The sequence below is a fragment of the Fukomys damarensis genome, unplaced genomic scaffold (assembly GCF_012274545.1).
Source record: "Fukomys damarensis isolate Sample0158 unplaced genomic scaffold, DMR_v1.0_HiC HiC_scaffold_13, whole genome shotgun sequence".
NCBI classification, from domain to species: Eukaryota; Metazoa; Chordata; class Mammalia; order Rodentia; family Bathyergidae; genus Fukomys; species Fukomys damarensis.
The window spans coordinates 1,319,282-1,339,356 of NW_022900925.1; the positions used below are offsets into that span (position 1 = coordinate 1,319,282).

Below are 20,075 nucleotides of genomic sequence, written 5' to 3' on the forward strand. Positions count from 1 at the left end.
GACAGGGTCTATGTAGTTGAGACTGACCTGGAACTCACTATGTAGCCCAGGCTGGTCTTGAATTTACAGCGATCCTCCTGCCTCAGACTCCTGAGTGCTGGGATTATAGGCGTGGCCACCACGCCTGGCAACTCTTTACTTCTTGTAGCCTTCTTGTAGGCTAGGTATTGCACAAAAATTAGTTTTCAGAAGAAATGCTTGTGTTATCAAATAATGAAATGTACCCAGCACCTTAGAACATGGCTATATCAAAGGCTGGCTCCACTTTCAAACAGGACGCTATGGGGGAGTCTGATCAAGGAGCAGGAAACTCAGGGCTGGGGCTCAGGGATGCAGGTAAGTCTGGTCTCTGGATGCTGGGGAATGGGAGACCCCAGAGCAGGCGGGAGGATGGCCAGGCTCAACTGTTCTGAGTTTCGTGGGAGGGGAGTTTGCACAGGGCCTGCCGGAGTCCTCACCACCAGCTCAGGTGGGCTGGCCAGGGCCCTGGTGCACTGCAAGCCCTCGGGCAGACTGTCTCTCAGGTTGGGACAGGCACATTGCAGCAGAAAGGCATCTTTGCAGGCATTGGTGTGCAGTGATCTCAGCAGGGTACAGTGCAGCTCTTGAGGTGAGGGATAGGGATCTGTGCAAGGTGAGGACAGACCTTCAGGCTGGGCTGATATTTCTTGGGTTTGCACCAGCCTAGCCTGCGGGCTTATTAACAGTGCCACGCTTCCCTACCTGCTTGCCAAGGCCCCCTATCCCCAGCTGCCACCCTGGGCTTCTTCCTGCCCTCCATGACACTCTTCATCCCCACTTCACTCTTAGTCCAACCCCGTCTTCGCTCTGGAAGGCTTTACACCACTGGGATCCAAGACACACGGAGCAGGCAGGACAGTGGTGGTAAGGCAGTGCCAGCGCCATCATCAGCATGGGGCGGGGCTGGAGGCTGAGCAGGCACCCCACACCTGTCCCCTCTGCCTGCCACAGCCAGCCTGTGAGGGTGTGGGCAGAGACTCTGGGGATTCTTCGCCAAGGTTCCTCCCCAGATCCTCCCCAGCTGCCTGCCTCCCCTAGCCCAGCAAACGCTGTCAACCATCCCCGTCCCCTGCCAATAGCAGGTTCAAACCCTTGGCTCCAGCTGGGCTGCCAGGGAGGAAAGACCTGAGTGGCCAGTGGGGTGCGCTGCACAGCTCCGCTGAGAGCTGGAGGCTTTGCCAGGTGGGACAGGGCTGGGCCACTTAATCTAGAGCCCTCAGGCCCTCCTGAAGATGGGAGCAGCTCCCTCATGCTGGACTCGGTGTCACAAGTTGACCTGGGTCCAGGGCCACGTTGAAGTGGGAATGAGGCCAGCTGTGGAGATAGGCAGAGGGGAGGTAGAAAAATGGGGGACTCCCTCTTGGACCCCCTGCTCCATCCTCCTGCCCAGACCCTGTGCCCACCTGCCAAAGCAGTTGGCACCCTGAGCACCCACTCTGGGGAGCCGCGGGCACCTCGCACAGCGGTTAGCAGGTGTTGAAGAAGATGTTCACCTGCCAGGACCACATGGCCAGCCTGGGCCCTGCACCTTGGGAAAACAAGGCCTGGGAAAGTCACCTCACCTCTCAGAGTGTCAAGTTTCTTCCTCATACCCAGAGAGCTGTTGTGAGGATTAAATGTGATGATGTATGTCTTGTACTGTATTTAGAATATTTTGCATTCAATTCGTTTTTTAGCTCTTATTTCTAAATGTAGTTCTCAGGATGCTTATGCTTTTTTCATGTTTCCAGGTTTGCACATTCCATTCCTTCTAGCTGTCATTTCATCCTCTGCCGAATCTACCTAAAGAGCTCCTACTCAGCCTTCAGAAATAAGCCTTCCTTGAACTCCTCCCATGTATCCACAATTTGCTCCCTACTTCCAGCTTTGCTCGCTCTTCTGTCAAGACCCGGAACTCACTGTGCTCAGGCACCTGGGCCTTCCTTAGGGGAGGCCTCCATCTGTCCTATCCTGTTAATTGGGGCCCACCTTTGGAATCTTCAAAAGTCATGCCCACTGTGCATGGAGCTCTTCCCTGCAGGCTGGATGCCTTGTCCCCTGCCTGGCAGGCTGGGCCCTTGGCCCTCATCCTCAGCCTGTCTCCGTGTGCAGTGTGGGCCTGGGCTGCTCATTGCCTGGCTCTGGCCTCAGGATCATCGTTAGTAGGAGGAGAGCGTGGCTGCAGCTATCAAACCATCCTGTGAAGGACATTTAATTGAAAGGCTGTGAGGGTTTCTGGTTTTTCCTCATTCAGGGGTTGGGCAAGCCCCCTAATTCTTCAAGTTCAAAGGAAAGAATATTTACACCATGGAAAATGGCCAATGCTAAAATCAGAGATTTATTTTGTAACCATTTTATTGTAGTTTTATTTGAGCACACTGCTGGGGGTAGATGAGATCAGAGAGCTTTAGCCTATAATGTCCAAGGCCTCAAGGTGTGTGAAGGGTTTGAACAGAGGAGGGATGTGAAGTGACTTGGGTTTTCATAGTAACTCTCTGGCTACCTTGTTGGGGAACAGCGTGTGAGGCCAGGGGGAAAGCTGGGTGGGTATGGTCATCCAGGTGGTATCACCAGTATAGAAAGTAAGAACTCAGGACAAGAGGCCTGTGTTCCATTCCTAGCCATGAGTGCACACACGCACACCCCCCACATAAATACAAGGTGTTTGGAAATGCTACATATATATTCTCAAGAATTATTTACTATCTGAAATCAAAATTTAACTGGGCATCCTGAATTTTATCTGGTAGCCTCATATTCAGGTCCCTGGTGAAGAAGGTGGAGATTCACAGCTGCTTTGGCAGGCTCACCACTTGACTTTGACCGCCAGTCCTTGGAAGGGTGTCTCCCCATGGCCAGCCCTCTTCCTAGGATGCTCGGGGTAGAGCCTTAACTACCCTCACTCTGGTCCACACCTAACTGACCTTGGACCTGCTGTGGCCTTCAGCCATTTCCTGCAGATCCGAGAGAGGAAACTGGATAGGAGGCAGATCGCAGATGGGTGAAGAGGATGATCTCACAGGAAACCAGACAAGCCGGAGTTGCCACCACACCTTGGACTTGGGAAACTGGTCCCTACACTGACTGCTACCTCCTCCACCCTCCTTGCAGGTCTTAGTGATGGGCCTTACCCTGTGGGATGGGGAATTCTGCATCACCACATGCAGGGAAAATCTGGCAGTCCTCAGGGAATGTTCTGGGCAGGGCAATGTCAGCTCTGGAGCCAACCAGAGGGGCCCTAGTTTGGATGATGCTTGTCCCTCAGAGGACTGATCCTTAGTGTGGTCCTGGAACATTCAGACACAGCACCTTAGCTACCCTCACTCTGGCACGCTCTACCCTGGACCTTCAGGAAGGAGGCTCTGAAAGCCTATTGTCCTACCCAAATCTCTGAAGACTTCCAGTAGCCTAAACCAGGAATCAAGCTCAGACAACCGGTGTCTCTGTTTTGGAAACATGTGTCTTCTAAGCTGTTTTATTTCTCAGCTTTTAATATGACCTAAGGCACAAGTGCTACAAGTACCATGATAAATGGCATCAGACCTTCAGCCTCTGCTGGAAAGCAGTGAAGATGCAGGAGGGAACTGTGGGGGAACTGGAGAGGCCATGCCTTTTCAGTGGTGGGGTTCCAGCAGAGTATTGCATGTGGAAATACAGGTCTAATGTTGACATATCTTTTGATTTTCCAAAAGAAACCGGAAATCAGGATTTTTATGAGATGGTATACTTCATTTTTAAAATAGGCAAATAATTCTTATCTTTGAAAAAGCACCCCGAGAATCATCCTCTCACACTGATGGTGGACGTCTACACTGGCACCATCCTAAAGATAGAATTTGGCCATTAGCTGTTAAACCTCTAAATTGGCACTCCTACTCTGGGCATGTTCCTTACAGAAACACCTGCAGCAAGCCATGTAATGTGTTCAAAAATTTTATTGCAGCACTATGTGCAATAGCAAAAAAATCTGAACTAATCTAAATGTATACCTATAGGTCTTGGTTCAACAGATTCCACTTGTGAAAGAATACTATATAGCTTTAAAAAAGAATTGAGGGGGTTTCTTAATGGGATATCTGTAGCACAAGGGACAAAAACAAATAGAGAAATTGGACTTCATTGAAATCCCCGACTAACCTGGCATGGCTCTGATTCTGTAAGATTCCACTTTCTCTCCCCTGAGCCCTCCCCACCTGGAAGCATGATTTAAAAGGAGAAATTAAAGCACTTCCCATTGCCAAGGAAACTTCTGGGCAGTGGCCACCTTCAGCCACCGGCTATAATAAGCGGGCTTGAATCTGGCAGAGTGTGGTGCATCGCTATTGTTCGAACTCGCTTGTCCATAACACAAGGAAGAAAAATAAATATTTGTAAATCATGTATATGATAAGGGACTTATATAACCAGAAAAAAACTATAATAGTACATAAGATCCTAATGAGATAATTGACCATGTGAAATAGAAAGAAAAGGGCTAAAGGTGTAGGGAAAATGGGAAGGGTAGGGGAAAGGTAATAAGGGAAAAGAAAAAAATATGAGAAAATGAAAAAATGGAAATAAAGCATTTCTAAATGGGGAGGGGAGAGGGGGGTGAAGGGAGGGCAGGGACAAGGGGGAAAATGAGAACCAAGACCTGTCATGTAGAGGTACAAGATCCCAACAATGAATGTAACTGTACTGTATCCCTAAAATGTACCAATAAACTCAATGAGAGAGAGAGAGAAAAAAAAAGAATTCTTGTAACTCCACAACAAAGTCGGGCAAATAACCCAATTAAAAATGCACAAAGAAGCCGGACATGGGGCATATGCCTGTGATTTCAGCTGTTGGAGGCTGAGGTGAGAGGATAGAAAGTTCGAGGCCAGCCTGAGCAATGAAGCAAGAAGCCTGTCTCAAAAGAAAGAACGGACAACTCATTTGACTAGACATCCCCTCCCAATAAAAAAAGCCATGTAGCCATCGTGTCCACGAAAAGATGCTCAGCATTCTTAGTCATTGGGAAAATGAAACTCAAAACCATAGCAACTGCCGCAGGCATATTGGCACAGGCCTGTAACACCAGCTACTTGGGAGGCTGGGGCAGCAAATTTGAGGCCAGCCCAGGCAACTCAGCAAGTCCTGTCTTAAAATGAAATTTTAAAAAGGGCCGTGGATTTGGCTCAATCCTAGAGTAAATGTGTAGTATATATAAGGCCCTGGCTTCAATCCCTAGCTCTGAAAAACAAAGCAACAAAAACCCCTTCAATGATATATTTCACACCTACTAGACTATAATTACTGAAAAGAGGATGTTAAGAACCTGAGAGTGATTAATAATAAATACTATTCTGTGAGAGTATAAAATGGTACAGCTGCTGGGGAAAACAGCTTGAAACTTTCTAAAAAATTAACCATATAGTTACCGTGAGCCGGCAAATCCATCCCTCAGTGTATGACCAGGAAAACTGAAAACATATGTCCATGGAAAACAAAGAAACAACCAGGGCTGGGGATTTAGCTCCGTGGTTCCACCACCTGCCTTGCAAGTGCAAGGACCTGAGTTCTATCCCTGGTACAAAAGAAAAGAAAAGAAACAGTCTAAATGTCCATAATTGATGAACAATATGGAAAATTATTCATCAGAAAAAGGAATGGAATACTGTTACATAATGCAACATGGATGAAACTTTAAAACTCAATGCTAAGTGAAAGATGCCAGATACAAAATGTCATATATTATTTAATTCCATTTACAGTACATGCAATGTCCAGAATAGGTAAATACATATTGATTTCTAATGGGTTTCTTTTTGGGGTGATAACAATGTTCTAAAATTAGGCAGTGGCAATGGTTGACCAGCCCTGTGAATGTAGTAAAAAACCACAGAAATGTACATTATAAAATAGTGAGTTTTAGGGTATGAGTTTATCTCAAAAAACTTTTTTTTTTTTTAAACAGGGTCTCACTATGTATTTGAGACTGACCAGGAACTCACTATGTAGCCCAGGCTGGTCTCGAACTCATAGCGATCCTCCTGCCTTAGCCTCCCAAGTGCTGGAATTACAGGCGTGCACCACCATGCCCGGCTGAAAAACTTATTTTTAAAGGGTTGGGAAAGGCAAGGAATCTGTCCATTTATTGACATGGAATAATCTTCAGGGAAAGTATGTATGTGATCTTCTGTACACAAAAAGGAGATAGGTAGAAATAGGTACTGTTCTCGAATTGCTTTTTTCTAGTGGTCACCTGCGGGTGGAATCACAATTTTTTACTTTTTAGAATTTTGAACCTTAGGAATGCATTATTCAACAATTTTTTTCTTAAAGAAGTGGTAACATGTCATATGCAACCGAGAGCTCAGTAAAGCAAGGATGAAGGATTTCTACTGGTTTTGACTCTAATCAGGTAACTGATGACTTTTCCAGGACAGAAGAAACTGGGTCTAGTAGGGGTAGAATCAAAGTAGTTCATGGTAGGTTGAAAAGTAAACAGTAATCAAAGAGTTTTCTTGGTGGGAATGTTGACTTATATGCAATGTATACACCAAGCCTAGATTAAGTATTTATAAAATATTCAAAAGGTATAGAGTTTGTTGATCACTTCTGGTATTTCACATTTTATTCTTGGGTCAGACAGGACCACCAAACAGATGTCTACTTGGGCCCCTAAATTTTTTAAAAAATGTTGTGGCTTGGTATGCCTTCTGCTTACAGACAGTGGAGACTTGTGTGGCACATATTTCAGAGTCAGGGAAGATTACCTGTAGGAAAGCCATCAAAGAAACACAGTTGGACCTCAGTGACAGAAAATGCTCATTTCCCATAAGTGTAATGTATTAATGTTCAGTGCAAATTATGCAAGACAATTTCACTTTTGTTATACTGTCAGGTAAATCAGCAACACACTTATAGTTCAACCTTAATTCAGTAGGTCAATATAATCATTACATGTCTAAATACTAAGTATATATTTATTCTGCACTTGATCTTAGCCAAAAGACCGAGAAGCGATTAAACATATATTTATTCTGGAACTTACCTAATACTCATAACTCTATTTCTACTCATGTTGATATTTTTAAAAATGCAAGACTACTCTTCTGTTTTAATGTACAGATCTGGATAAGCCTTTTAAGATTTAGTCAAAAACAACAAAAACCTCAGAAACAAACACAAAAGACAATCACACAATCACCACTAATAAGCCTTGTCAGTAATGGAAAAAATAAAGGACTTCTGAAAGGATTGGTAATGTTTTGGGTTCTCCTATGTACTTTGGTACTGGGAATTGAACCAGGGATGTCCCACCATTGAGTTACATCCCTAGTACTTTTTAATTTTAATATTGATTTATTTAGAGAATACTTATGCCAATGTCTTCAAGATTGCTACCTAACCCCTCTTTCAGCCGGTTTCATATTTCTGCTTTAATATTTAGCTCTTTAATCCATTTTGATTTTAGTTTAGTGCATGGTGAGAGATATGTCTAGTTTTAATCTTTAGCAAGTAAAATCCCAATTTTTCCAGCAGCAGCATTTATTTATTCTTTGTTTGGTACTCTGATTTGAACTTGGGACCTTGCCCTTGCTTGGCACCTGGAGGCACCACTGATCTAGATCACCAGCTCTGTGTCTGAATTTGCTTCTGCATCTTCTCCTTGGTTCCACTGGTCCTTGGGTCTGTTTCTTTGCTAGTACTATGCTGTTTTATCACAGTAGCTTGGTAGTATAGTTTATTTATTTTTTTTTTTTTTTTTTTTTTTGGTGGTATAGTTCAAAGTTGGGGATTGTTGGTGCAACCACTATGGAAATCAATATGGAGATATCTCAAAGAGCTGGGATTAGAGGTTCCATTTGACCCATCCATCCCTCTGCTGGGTATCTTTCCAAAGGAATTAAAACAATCATACCACAGTGATATATGCCCACCTATGTTTATAGTGGCACGGTTTTTAGTAGCTAAAACTTGGAAACAGCCCATTTGCCCATCAGTTGGAAATTGGATAAAGATGGTGTGGTTTTCCTACTCAGCCATCAGGAATGAGAAATTAGATTCATTCATAGGAAAATGGATACATATTGAGGATATACTCCTAAGTGAAATAAATGAGTCACATATGTGTAAATACCAAATAGTTTCTGTGGTGTGAAAAACTATAATGGTACATAAGAGCCTAATGGTAGAATTGATAATGTGAAATAGGAATAAAAGGACTAAAGGTGTAGGGGAAGTAGGAAGGGTAGGGGAAAGGAAATAAGGGAAAAGAAAAAAAACATGAGAAAATGAAAAAATGGAAATAAAGTATTTGTAAATAGGGAAGGGAGGGGGGATGAAGGGAGGGAAGGGATAAGGGGAAAAAATGAGATCAAAGACCTGTCATGTAAAAGTACAAGATCCCAATGATGAATGCAACTGTACTGTATACCTAAAATGTACAAATAAATTCAATGAGAAAAAAAAATGGGGGATTGTGATACCCCAATCTTGTCTTTATTGCTATTGTCTTCTTTTGCTAGTCTAGGTCTCTCGTTGTTCCAAATGAGCATTTGAAGTGTTTTTCTCAAGATCTGTGAAGGATGTGGCTGAAATTTCCATTGGGATTGCATGGAATCTGTATAACAGTTTTGGAAGCACAGCCATTTGCACTATATTGGTTCTTCCTACCCAGGATCAAGGGGTGTCTTTCCATTTTCTGATATCCACTTTCATCTCTTTTCAGAGTGCTACAGTTTTCAGAGTAGAGGTCTTTAACTTCTATTTTTAATCTGATCCCTAGGTCTCTGATTATTTGCATGCTATTGTGAAAGGAGTTGTTTCCCCAGCTCCTATCTCAGTGAGTCTCTTTATTGATGTACAGGAAGGTTATTTTGTGTGTGTGTGTGTGTGTGTGTGTTGATCTTGTATTCAGCTACTCTACTAAATTTTGTTATTAAGTTTGGAAGACTATTGACAGCATTCTTGGAGTTTCCTATAGAGAGTATCATGTCATCTGCAAATAATGATAATTTAACTTGTTTGTTTCCTATCTTTATTGCTTTTATTTCTTTCTCTTGTCGAATTGCTGTGGCTAATGTTTCCAAAGCAATATCGAACAGGAGTGGTGATAGTGGAATCCTGATCTTGTTCTTGATTTTAGGGTGAAGGATTTCAGTTTTTGACCATTTAGTATGGTGTTGGCTGTTGGTTTTTCATAGATGGCTTCTCTCAGGTTGAGATGGAGACCATCTATTCCCATTTTCTGTAGGGCTTTTTTTTTTTTTAATCATGAATGGTGCTGAATTTTGTCAGATGCTTTTTCTGCATCTATTGAGAAGATCATATGGCTTTTGTCCTGGCCTCTCTTAAAATAGTGTATTGTATTTGCTGGTTTTCATATATTGAACCATCCCTGCATCTCTGGGATGAATGCCACTTGGTCAGGGTCTATGATATTCTTAATGATCTTCTGCATTCTGTTTGCCAGTATCTTATTCATGATTTTTGCATCAATGTTCATTAGTGAGACTAGCGTATAGCTGTCTTTTTTGGTTGGGACCTTCTCTGCTTTGGGGATCAAGGTGATGCTTGCTTCCAGGAATGAATTTGGGAGTATTGCTTTCCTTCCAGTTTTATTGAAGAGTTTAAACATTAGTGGCAATAGTTCTTCTCTACATGTCTTGTAGAATTCAGCAGGGAAGACATCAGGAACCCAGCCTTTTCTTCACTGATAATTTTTTTATTATGTTTTCAATTTCACTGATGTTAGGTTGTTTAGGATTTTTAGGTCATCTTCATGGAACTTTGGTAATTCAGGTGAATCTAGATATCTGTCAATTTCTTCTATGTTTTCTATTTATTGGCATAGAGTTTCTCAAAGTAGGTATTGATGATCCTCTGGATTTCTCCTAGGTCCATTGTAATTTTACCCTATTCATTCGTAATTGCATGGATTTGGGTCTTTTCATTCCTGTTTTGATGAGGTTGGATAAGGGTTTGTCAATTTTGTTTATTCTTTCAAGGATCCAGCTCTTTGCTTTATTGATTTTCTGTATCTCTGTCTTAGTCTCCATTGCATTGAGTTCTGCTCTGAATTTTATAGTTTCTTCCCTTGTATGAGCTTTGGATTTATCCTGCTCTTCTTTTTCTAGAAGCTTGAGTTTTAGTATTAGGTTGTTTACTTGACCTTGTGCAGTTTTCCTAACATGAGTATTCAGTTCTATAAATTTCCCTCCTAAGACTGCTTTCATTGTGTTCCACAAATTCAGATATATTGTATTGGAATTGTTATTTAATTGCAGGTGCTGTCTGATTTCTTCTTTAATTTCCTCTGTAACCCATTGATTATTCAGAAGTGTGTTCAATTTCCAAGTGTTTATCAAATTCTTGTGTTTTATTGTGCTATTGATCTCCAATTTCATCACAGTATGGTCTAATAATATACAGGGGATAACTTCCATTCCTTTGCACCTATTTAAAAGAGTTCTATGAGCAAACATTTGGTTTATTTTGGAGAACAACCTGTGTGCAGCTGAAAGGAATGTGTATTCGTTCTAATTTTGTGGGTGGAACACTCTGTAAACATCTGTTAAGTCACTTTGTTCATGAGTTTGATTGAGTTCTAGTAATTCATCATGTAGTTTTTGTTTAGTTGATCTCTTTGTGACTTGGGTGACTCTTTGTGACTTCAGATCTCTCACGACTACTGTAGTAGGCTTACTTGTGCAGAGCAGAGATGGGTCCTTCAGCTCCAATTGGACATCTACATGTGTGTCCCTGTACCTCATGGGGCTAAGGCTAGAGATTTATCCTGAGTAGAGAGCTGCACAACTATTCAGCGTTTCATTTCTAGACTGTTATTCACAAGACTAACAATGTAGGAAGGAAATGGCACCCTCCCTGATGTCCGTGTAGAGCACTGAGGCCTCACCGTTCAGAGCTTTCAGTGATACAAAAACCTGCTGCAGCACGCATGCCACAGGTTCACCAGCACTGACGTCGAGGTGTGGTGGACCTGTGTGAGCAGTGTGAAGCGTGGACCACTGAAAGGTGCTGCACTGGGTCTCTGGGCCCACAGGGAGAGAGCAGGGAATCTGATCATGAAAAATATACACGGACGTGTGAAGGATGTCTCTTTAGTGAGTTCAGTTGTTTAAGTTAAATAGATACAACATCAGTTTGCATCCGCACAGATGGGCAAGGTCCATGTGCTGGAAGGTGACACAGAATGAATGAAGGAGAGAAGCACAGAGCCTGGGAGACCTTCCGAACAGTTAACGAAGAGAGGTCCCGAGGGCCGGTTGTGGAAAAAAGTTTACATGTCCATTCAGTGATGTTCGGGGACTTGTATGAAGTGATTATTTTTCATTATACAGGAATCTTTATGAAATTTGCTCTATTTTCACTCATCTATTCAGGAAATTAGTCAAGTTTTATTCTCAAGTGAATTGATAGGAAGAGAAGAAATCCTGACTACAACAACATAAAAAGGCAATATGAGTGAAGAATGGAAAAAAAGATAAAGCAGTCAGACCCAGGAACAGTGGTCTCCCCCTGAGGTTCTCCTCTTGCCTGTCCTCACCTTCGGGCACAACCCTGTGTCTCTTCTCCACTTCTTGAGCATTTTCAGTGCCTGTAATTTTATAATTAACTCAGAAATGGTTTCTAATCCACACCTATAACAGCAGGCTTGCATCTGCCTGAGGGACGCCTTGCCTCCCAGGTAGAGCGTCTCATGTCTGGGCAGGGTTTTGCTTATCTTTGCACATTGTTTTTCCATGTGTCAGAACTTGATTTCCTTTTTTAAAATTGTGTTTATTTGCCAAATTATTTTTATTAGTACATGTTTATGGTGCTCTATGATTATATGCATAGTGGGGAGTTGATGCATTTAATATCTAGAATGGAAGTTAGGCCCTCCCTGGTGCATTATGCAGTGGCAAACATAGGTTGTTCTGAAGGTTGCTGGTATTGAGCACCAGGCCCTGTCCCCAGGCATTACCAGCAGGAGGCCAGCTCCATCTGAATGTTGGAGCTACCAAAGTCAGAGGACAGTTGGTCTGGTCGTTGCTCTCACCCAGCAGGTGGGGTGAATGTCATAAACAGGTAGCAGCCATTGCCTAATTCAGTACCTTTTCCTGGTCCTTTTTCTGTGCTCCTCTTCTCCTCCCTTATTCCTTCCCTGGACCATTCCACTTTCAATGCTTCTGGGATACCCTCAGGAGTCTGTCATCCTTGACTTTGCAGAAGTTCACCTAGCTGGAATAGCACAAGTGCAGTGAGTTGTGGACCACTCAAGGAGACAACCCCTGCCCTGCAGTCCACGTCTCATGACAGAGATACCAAATTTAACCAAGGTCTAAGGGTTGTCGGTCATGGCCCCCGAGTAGATTTTGGAATTTGCTTCTCAAAAATGCTTAGTGAAGCTGGTTGAGATGTGGAGAGGCTGTAATCCCATGACTCTGGGAGTCTGAGGCAAGAGGATCACAATTTCAGCCTGAGTAATATCACTACACAATGAAATTAGTGTTAAATTTTTTTAAAAAATTGAAATGTCTTGTAATGCAGCTCAGTGACATGGCCCATTCTGAGACCCCCCACAGCAAGAAAAAACTTACTAAGTTGTAAAATGCCTAAATCAAGGGGAGTTTTCAGGCCAAACTACAGGGCAAGACTGGAGCAAATTCCACTAGGAACCTTCAGTCCCTGGTGTCCAGAATGTTCTGAAATTTCTGATTTTAAAAACGAAAAGTAATCAATCTCTAGGGACTGACCACCCATCTCCACATAGGAGCTTGTTGTCCTGTTCCTCTGCCCTAAGGAGATGTGACAGACGTCAGCCGGGTTGGTTGGCTCTCATGTATCCTCCAGAGAGGCTGCAGAGCTGCATTTCCCAAACTCACCATGCAGTTCTGTGTACTGTGTACTGTGTGTTCTGAGCCATGGGCCCTGCAGACCCCAGGACGTGACCATGCCTCTAGCACTGCTTCTGAAGTGACTCTGATCCGGAATCTTCACTGCTAGGATTCTGTCTTTCAAACGGACCTTGACAGATGCAGGCGTTTCCTTCAGCTCTGGTATAGGTGTATAAATTTGTAAAGAGCACGCACGAGGGAAGACTCTGTTCCTGAATAGGATGACTACCTCTGTGTCTTTTCTTTTATGATTCCCTTATGGTACGTTCTGTATTTCACTGTAAAGCTTATCACTTGTCTGAAGAAAAAAATGCATAATTTATTATGTGAAGAGAAATCATTGGAATCTATCTAGGATTTTCCCTTCTTCCAATAAGTAAGACTGAACAGTCGCTTCCAAGATTGTGTGGCCAAAGACCACTATGATTGCAGTTTTGTGAAAAATGTAGAAAACCTCGAAAAATGTCTGCACCCAATGACTCTTCCTTCATGTATATTCATGGACTGCTGATACCCACCTGCTCTTCCTCTCTGGAAAGTCCTGCTCCAGGGGCTCCATCACGGTGTGGGGCGGCCCTGCCTGCACCGTGCTCACTGTGCAGAGCTCTGCCAGGCTCTCTGTGGACTGGGTTCCCATCTGTGGTGAGACAGTAGAGAGTCTTGGAGTTAATGCTCCCCTGACTAATTATCAGGAAGATTTGAGGGTAAACAAAGACTGTGCATCAATTGGTCCACACAGGCTCATGCCAGAGGGACCACAAGAGGTGCCCAGCAGAAAAATGGTTCTCTTGTTAAGTCATGTATGTCCAGACACATTTGTCATTAAGACTGCCTATTTTCCCTGAATTGCCTTGGCATTTTTCTTGAAAATCAAACCCATGTGTGTGGCTATTTACGATCTCTATTTTGCTACTTTGACTATTTCTGACAGTGCTTTAGTCACCCATGTAAATTGGTGAACTTCACCGTTCTACCACACAAGCCAGATGGATGTGCAATGCATTTTATAAATCTGAAAAACATGTTTCTGAAAAACATGATACATAAAAATATAAAGCCTGTCTTTTATGTAGGCTACTAAGCTGAAATTCATGGTACTCTATCCCAAAGCACTTCGACACAAATGACACAGAGAGAGTGTTGCACACCTATGCAAAATTATACTAAAATATCTTTAAATAATAATGAGGAAAAGGAAGACAAAAGGAGAGGTGTCCAACATGGCAGGACCTCTCCATAAAGGAATCAAGATGGCAAACCTACTTTGCCCTCCTCTTTAGAGCTAGAGTGACAAAAGGATAAGTCTCCCACATACTGGACACAAAAAATAACTCATAGATTAGGGCAGAATATACTACCATGTCCTACTGAGATGGTAAAATATGAAGGAACCTCTGTGGCAGCTGTCAGGGGCTGTGCGCGTGAAGAGGGCCAGACAGTCCATTCTGGGGCACAGGAACCTGAAACCCCACCCATCTAGATGGCTCTGTGATTGGCTCAAACAAGCAACAAGTGAGTCCTAAGGCAGAGGAGATGAGCTGTGAGGCAGAAACAGAAGGGAGCCATTGTCCCTGCCCTGAGGCCTCATAGGGATCTCAGTACAGCACAGAGACACAGCTGCCTCAGGAAGCACAGGCTGAGTAGGAACACAGCCCTGCTGGTGGACCTGCGCCATAACACCATGGTCAGGAGCACCGAGGCCCATAGAGCAGGTAGTCACTGCAGGGCAGGCAAGGCGCATGTGTCTGATGATGCAGGTGACTCGCTAAAGCCACAGCCAGAGAACAGAAGGTCTTTCTCTCCTCTGTGCTTCCTAAGTCGCTGGCACCCTAGGTTTCCTGAGAGTGAAACAACATCCAAGTGTCCCCTGAGAGTGGATGCAGAAGCCGCCAGCCATAGCATGAGGGTGACTCACGCCTCCCATAGTGTTTAGAATAGCAGCAAGTGCTTGGGGGCCTGAGCGGGAAGCCAGGTTCAGTCCTACTGCATGTGATCACTGGAATTAGGGTGACGACATCCACAACAGTGCAAAGACTTCACCTCACCATCACCACCTGCTACCGCTCCTCACACCATGGCGCAGTACTGAGTGCTACAATTCGTGACTGAGGTAAACATCAAGGTATAAATAAGCAATCATATACACCTGAAAGTTAAAACCTGCTATGAGTTCTCTACTTCTACATATGTAGGGATTCATATTTGAAATTTTTATATATTTCTCGGAAGGTATTGTGTAAACTTATAGAACATCTCTGCACTGTCTATGGAAATAAATTAAAATCAACCCATGAAAGAAAATCATCCTCAACTATGATACATCTTGAAGTGACAACACTGAGCACTTCATCTTCAGAGAGAATGGGCCCTTTGGACAGAAAAATACATGTTCCACTGTGCCTGCCACATTTAAGAATCTATGTATTTGTTGTGTTAAAACTTCCAAGTTCACCAGAGTCAAAAATCATGGGCAGCTTTTCTCGGCTTTCACTTGGTTTTTCTAAGGATTCAACCACTATGAAAATACGGGGAGGATTTTTATCAGGAAGGAGCTGCTTATCAGAGGGTGGGCTCGGCCTTTGACCCCATCACGTGACCTCACTTCCTTGGCGATGGGTCCAAACAGAACTTGGAACCCTGCACTCAACTGCCTCCCCGGTCACTTGGCTGAGGACAGTTAGCAGCGAACATGCTGTGCTGCTTTCCCAGACCTCAAGGCCGCAGGCCCAGGACCCCACGAAAGGAAAGCACTTGGCAACTAGTGAGAGGATGGTTCACTTGCCCCAGATGCCTCAGGACACTATCCAGAAACCGCCCAAACACCATGGGCAGCACAGGGCAGGTCTCCCCAGACCCAGACCCCAAGGGCCCAGAGACAAGAGGGAGCCCAGGACGGGTGTTCCCAGGCTCAACCGTTAGCCGCTCGAAGTCACTGAGTCCAGGACAGGTCCATGGACTGGACACTACTGTGAGTCCTTTGTACAACTTCCCTCCATCCTCATTGTGTTGTGTGGGACCAGAAGGGATGGGGTCCCAAGCACAGTCCTCCCGGATGGGGGCAGGCATGGGGGCTGTGAGCCCAGGGTCCTGTCACATTCCCACCCTGGGCATGGCTGGGAGGAGGAGAAAGGCAGGGCCTGAGTGTTGGTCCCCAGCCACTTGGCCATCTCCTGTCCTGCTGAGGCAGAGCCTGTGACAGCCTGTGAAATGGCTGTCTGCTGTTTGGAGAGTACAGGATGTTTGGGGCAAAAAGAATACAAACCATAGTCTAACACAGCCTCCTGCTTCCCAGCCTGGGAACTGCTGAGCACTTTCCCCAAAAACACTGTACAGGGGACACTGGCCTGGACCCGGTCACTAGGAGCCTGTATGTCGTGTTCTTGCACCAGGCACTGGGGCCCCACAATAACAACGGGGTCCAACGTGGGTGCAGGGTGTGTGTGTGAGCAGAGGGGACTCTGTACTGTGAGCAGAGAAGGACTGAGAGGACCTTCAGAGCCAGACAGCAACGTCAGCCCCTCCTTCCAGGACTTAGTAAACAGTCGAACCAGCATCCTGATCCCAAAAGACCGGGATCCAGGTCCTCATCCTCAACAACCTCTCTGCTCAGCCACCCTCTTGGCCAGGTGCAAGGTCCCCATCCACACACTGGTGAGAGCATCACAATAGGGACAGGGACACTAAGTCACTTCACTTCCTGGCATCATTTCATTGTGCCATTTGACCTCACTGTAAATCCTGGGCCCAGGAGTCCATGCGTCACTGCCCCAACTGTCCTTCCCCCGTCTCCAGCTCTTACACGTCATCCCATCAGCAGCTGAGCTTGCCCAACACATCAGGCCATGCTACTCTGTCCTCTCCCTGGCACTTGCTGTCTCACAGCACTGATGCAGGCCCTGCAGGTCCCAGGATGGAGTCCTCCTGGGCTCAGTGACATTGTTTCAGGGAAACAGTGAGTACAGTTACTCTGCCTTAAGGCTAAGGAAGACCTGATTCCTTCCTGGGGATTTTTCATCAGAAACCTCGGGAACATCCTGAGTGACCTCATAAATGAGGGGACCACCCAGGATGAACCTCTGTTTTCTCATCTCTGCAAGGGGAGTTTGGCTCAGGAAAACTGGGAGGTGGTTATTCATGCATGGAGTTATATACAACCTCTGCACAGCTAATGAGCTCGTCTAATGATGCCAGTATTTGTAGGTGTCCCTTTGCAAATCTAACTTTTAATAAGAGAACTCCTTGGTGCTGCCACTTGCCTTGTCATTTCAAGGTCGTGAGTTCAGTCCACGGTCCCCGCAAACAAACAGAATCCCTTTCCTTTTGATTCATTTGCACCCTTTCTGTGAACCATTTAGTGTGTGGTCTTTGTTTTACCCTCAAATCCTCCTGAGACTTAAAAGGGGGAACATTAATTCCAAGACTCTCTACTGTCTCATCACAGATGGGAACCCAGTCCGCAGAGAGCCTGGCAGACCTCGGCACAGTGAGCACGGTGCAGGCAGGGCCGCCCCGCACCGTGATGGAGTCCGTGGAGCAGGACTTCCCGGAGAGGAAGAGCAGGTGGGTATCAGCAGTCCATGAATACACATGAAGAGACACTGTGTGCAGACATTTTTCGAGTTGTTCGCCATGATCCTATAGGCATAGCAGATGCCATTACTGCCCTTTTGGTTTGAAGGTTGGGGGCCCACAAAGTCCCCCTGGGCAACTGTATAGATATTCCTCACACGAAGCATGATTTGATCCTTTGCTGGCCTCCACAGATGTGGACACAAGCGGTGCAATTGTGACCCGAAAAGGCACAGAGAATGTGTCAACACATGGCTGCATGGGTTAGAGACTCAGCTCTCACTCCTACTTACAGCCTCCTACTGACTCCGCTCTTCTCACATATTTATGCAGGAGCCCTGTGCCCTTGAGTGCAAGGACACAGCAGATCCCAAACCCTGCCCTCAGGAGTTCAGTGCCAGTGGGGAGAGGCAGAGGTCAGGCTTCCCTAAAGAAACAGAGGTGTCACACCACAACACAAGGACTGCCTCCCATTGAGCCTTCTGACAGCCTCTGAGGGCTGCCTGGGACTGCACTGTCCCATTAGGGTCGGCATATTGTGGGCCTGGCACTGCACAGATGGGCAGAAGGCCCAGGTGTTCATCCCTGCAGGGGCGCTTGGCAGGCAGTGTGGATGTGAAAACCCCGCCTCTCACTGCCCCACCTGTGTGTCTTCCCCAGGTCTGCCTCTTCCATTCCTGAATCCTCACCGGAGCTGATATCCCAGGTGGATCCCCAGGATGACCTTCTCCTGAACCAGCTGGAGCCTCCTGAGCCCACTGAGGCAGAGCTCCACGGTGAGAGGACTGTAGAATGGGCCTGGGGGGAGGAGATGGGCCTTGAAACACTGCAAGGCTTTCAGCTGCTCAGGGACCCAGGAACACTGAGACACTGGGCAGTCAGTGTGGGGATGCAGGCTGGGAGGACTTCCTGGGACTGTGTTGGTGCACACAGATGTCTCTCACAGGCAGAGGGTTTTGCCTGGGAAGCAACAAGAACAGTCGGTGATCTTTTCTCCTCTTTCAACTGCCCTGCCAGCTCCGGCCCACACTGACGTCCCACCTGCTGAACTCGTGCCAGCTCCACCTGCAGCTCCCGTGGCAGCTCTGGCCCCACAGCAGGAGCCAGCACCTGGAAGCCCTGCTCCACCAGGAACACAGCTGCAACTTCTGGCTCCATGGCAGGTGTCCTCTCTTCAGATCTACCTGGACCCAGCTCTTCACCCCTATCTGCAATCTCTCTCTCCTACAGATTTACTTATCCTGTTATTCATTGCTGCCCTTATTTCCCAGAGACAGGGCAATGATGGAATTCCTTTAAATAAACTTTTAAGGTTTTAGTCTTGTTTGAAATGATCAACCTCCTGCATTTTCAGTGCATTCTCAGATATTGGCAAGGTTGTGCAACCTTCACCACAGTTCATTTCGAAGATTTTCCTCAATTCCAGAACCAAAGGTATTTCCTCCCCTCTCCCCTCCTCTTAGATCCACTCATCTCATCTCCTTGTAATTTACCTATTGAACATTTTTCACAAAACTGCAATCATATGGGTCTTCAGCCACAGAATCTTCAAAGCTAATATTCAATCTTCCTTATTGCAGGAAGGGAAAATCCTACATAGATTCCAATGATTCATTATCACATAGGAAATTATGCAGGTTTGTTTTTTTGTTTTTTTGGTTTTTTTTGGACAGGAGACAACTTTTACAGTAAAGTACAGAAAGCACCGTAAAAGAATAATGAAAGACACAGAGTCATCCTCCACAGGTAGAGTCAGCTCCACTGTATCTTCCTCCTTTGAGTATTTTTGTTCTTTGTTTCCATTTTTTTGGGGGGGGGTACCTGGGGATTAAACTCAGGATCTTGCACTTGCGATGTTGACTCTTTATCCTCGGGCTCAGGTCTACATCTCTCAGCTGCAGGCTGCAAAGTCTGGCAGGGCACAGCTCGGTCTCATCTCAGGAATGCGCTGGGACATGGCCCACTCCTCCTCCGTCCCTTACCATTTGCAGTGCCTACACTGGGACAGTTCTCTCAGCAACTTCTGCTCTAGACTCTTTCCCAATTTTCACACCAAGAGCAGAGCTGAAGGAAACAACCGCATCTGTCCGTGTCATTTTTAAAGATGGATTCCTAGCAGTGAAGATTCTGGGTCACAGCCACAGAAGCAGTGCTACTGACATCATCCCATCCATGAGGTCTTCATGATCCATGGGGCAGAACACAGTACCTGGGACACAGAATTCCATGGTGCCTTCTGGGAAAGGAAGCTCCGCAGCCTCTCCCGGGGGATACTTGGTGGCCAACATCCTCCTGAGGTTTGTCACAGCTCTCAGGACAGAGGAACAGAGTAACACAGCCCCATCTCTCCTACTGACAGTCAGTTCCTTGATGAAATTTCAGTTTTCAAATGTGAAATTTCAGAGCATTCTGAACACCAGGTGCCACAGTATCCTAATAGAATTTACTCCAGTCTTGCCTGTAGACACTGCAGACTCCTCTTGATTTAACCATTTTCAAAGTCAGTAAATTTGTCTCACTATGGGGGATCTCAGAATCGGCCATCTCCCTGAGCTGCATATAAGTCATTTCCATTTTTTTTTTTTTTAATTTTAACAGGAGGATGTAGCTCAGTGATTCAAGTCCTGAGTTCTATCC

General features: G+C 45.3%; 1 protein-coding gene and 1 long non-coding RNA gene across 2 annotated transcripts in view; one reads left to right on the plus strand and one right to left on the minus strand.

The window, feature by feature from the left end:
* Window positions 1–18,757, plus strand: part of LOC104858630 (ribonuclease E) — a 19,886-nt gene extending 1,129 nt beyond the window's left edge. Inside the window, exons 2-4 of the mRNA XM_033762723.1 lie at window positions 17,311–17,429; window positions 18,099–18,214; window positions 18,456–18,757. Of these exons, the coding sequence (XP_033618614.1) occupies window positions 17,311–17,429; window positions 18,099–18,214; window positions 18,456–18,757 (537 nt within the window). The remainder of the gene's footprint in view (window positions 1–17,310; window positions 17,430–18,098; window positions 18,215–18,455) is intronic.
* Window positions 6,055–13,548, minus strand: LOC104858632. Its single transcript, XR_779181.3, has 3 exons — window positions 13,388–13,548; window positions 12,087–12,213; window positions 6,055–6,740 (listed from the first exon to the last, which is right to left on the minus strand). It is a non-coding gene; the product is annotated as an uncharacterized LOC104858632 (long non-coding RNA).
* Window positions 18,758–20,075: the final 1,318 nt, after the last annotated feature.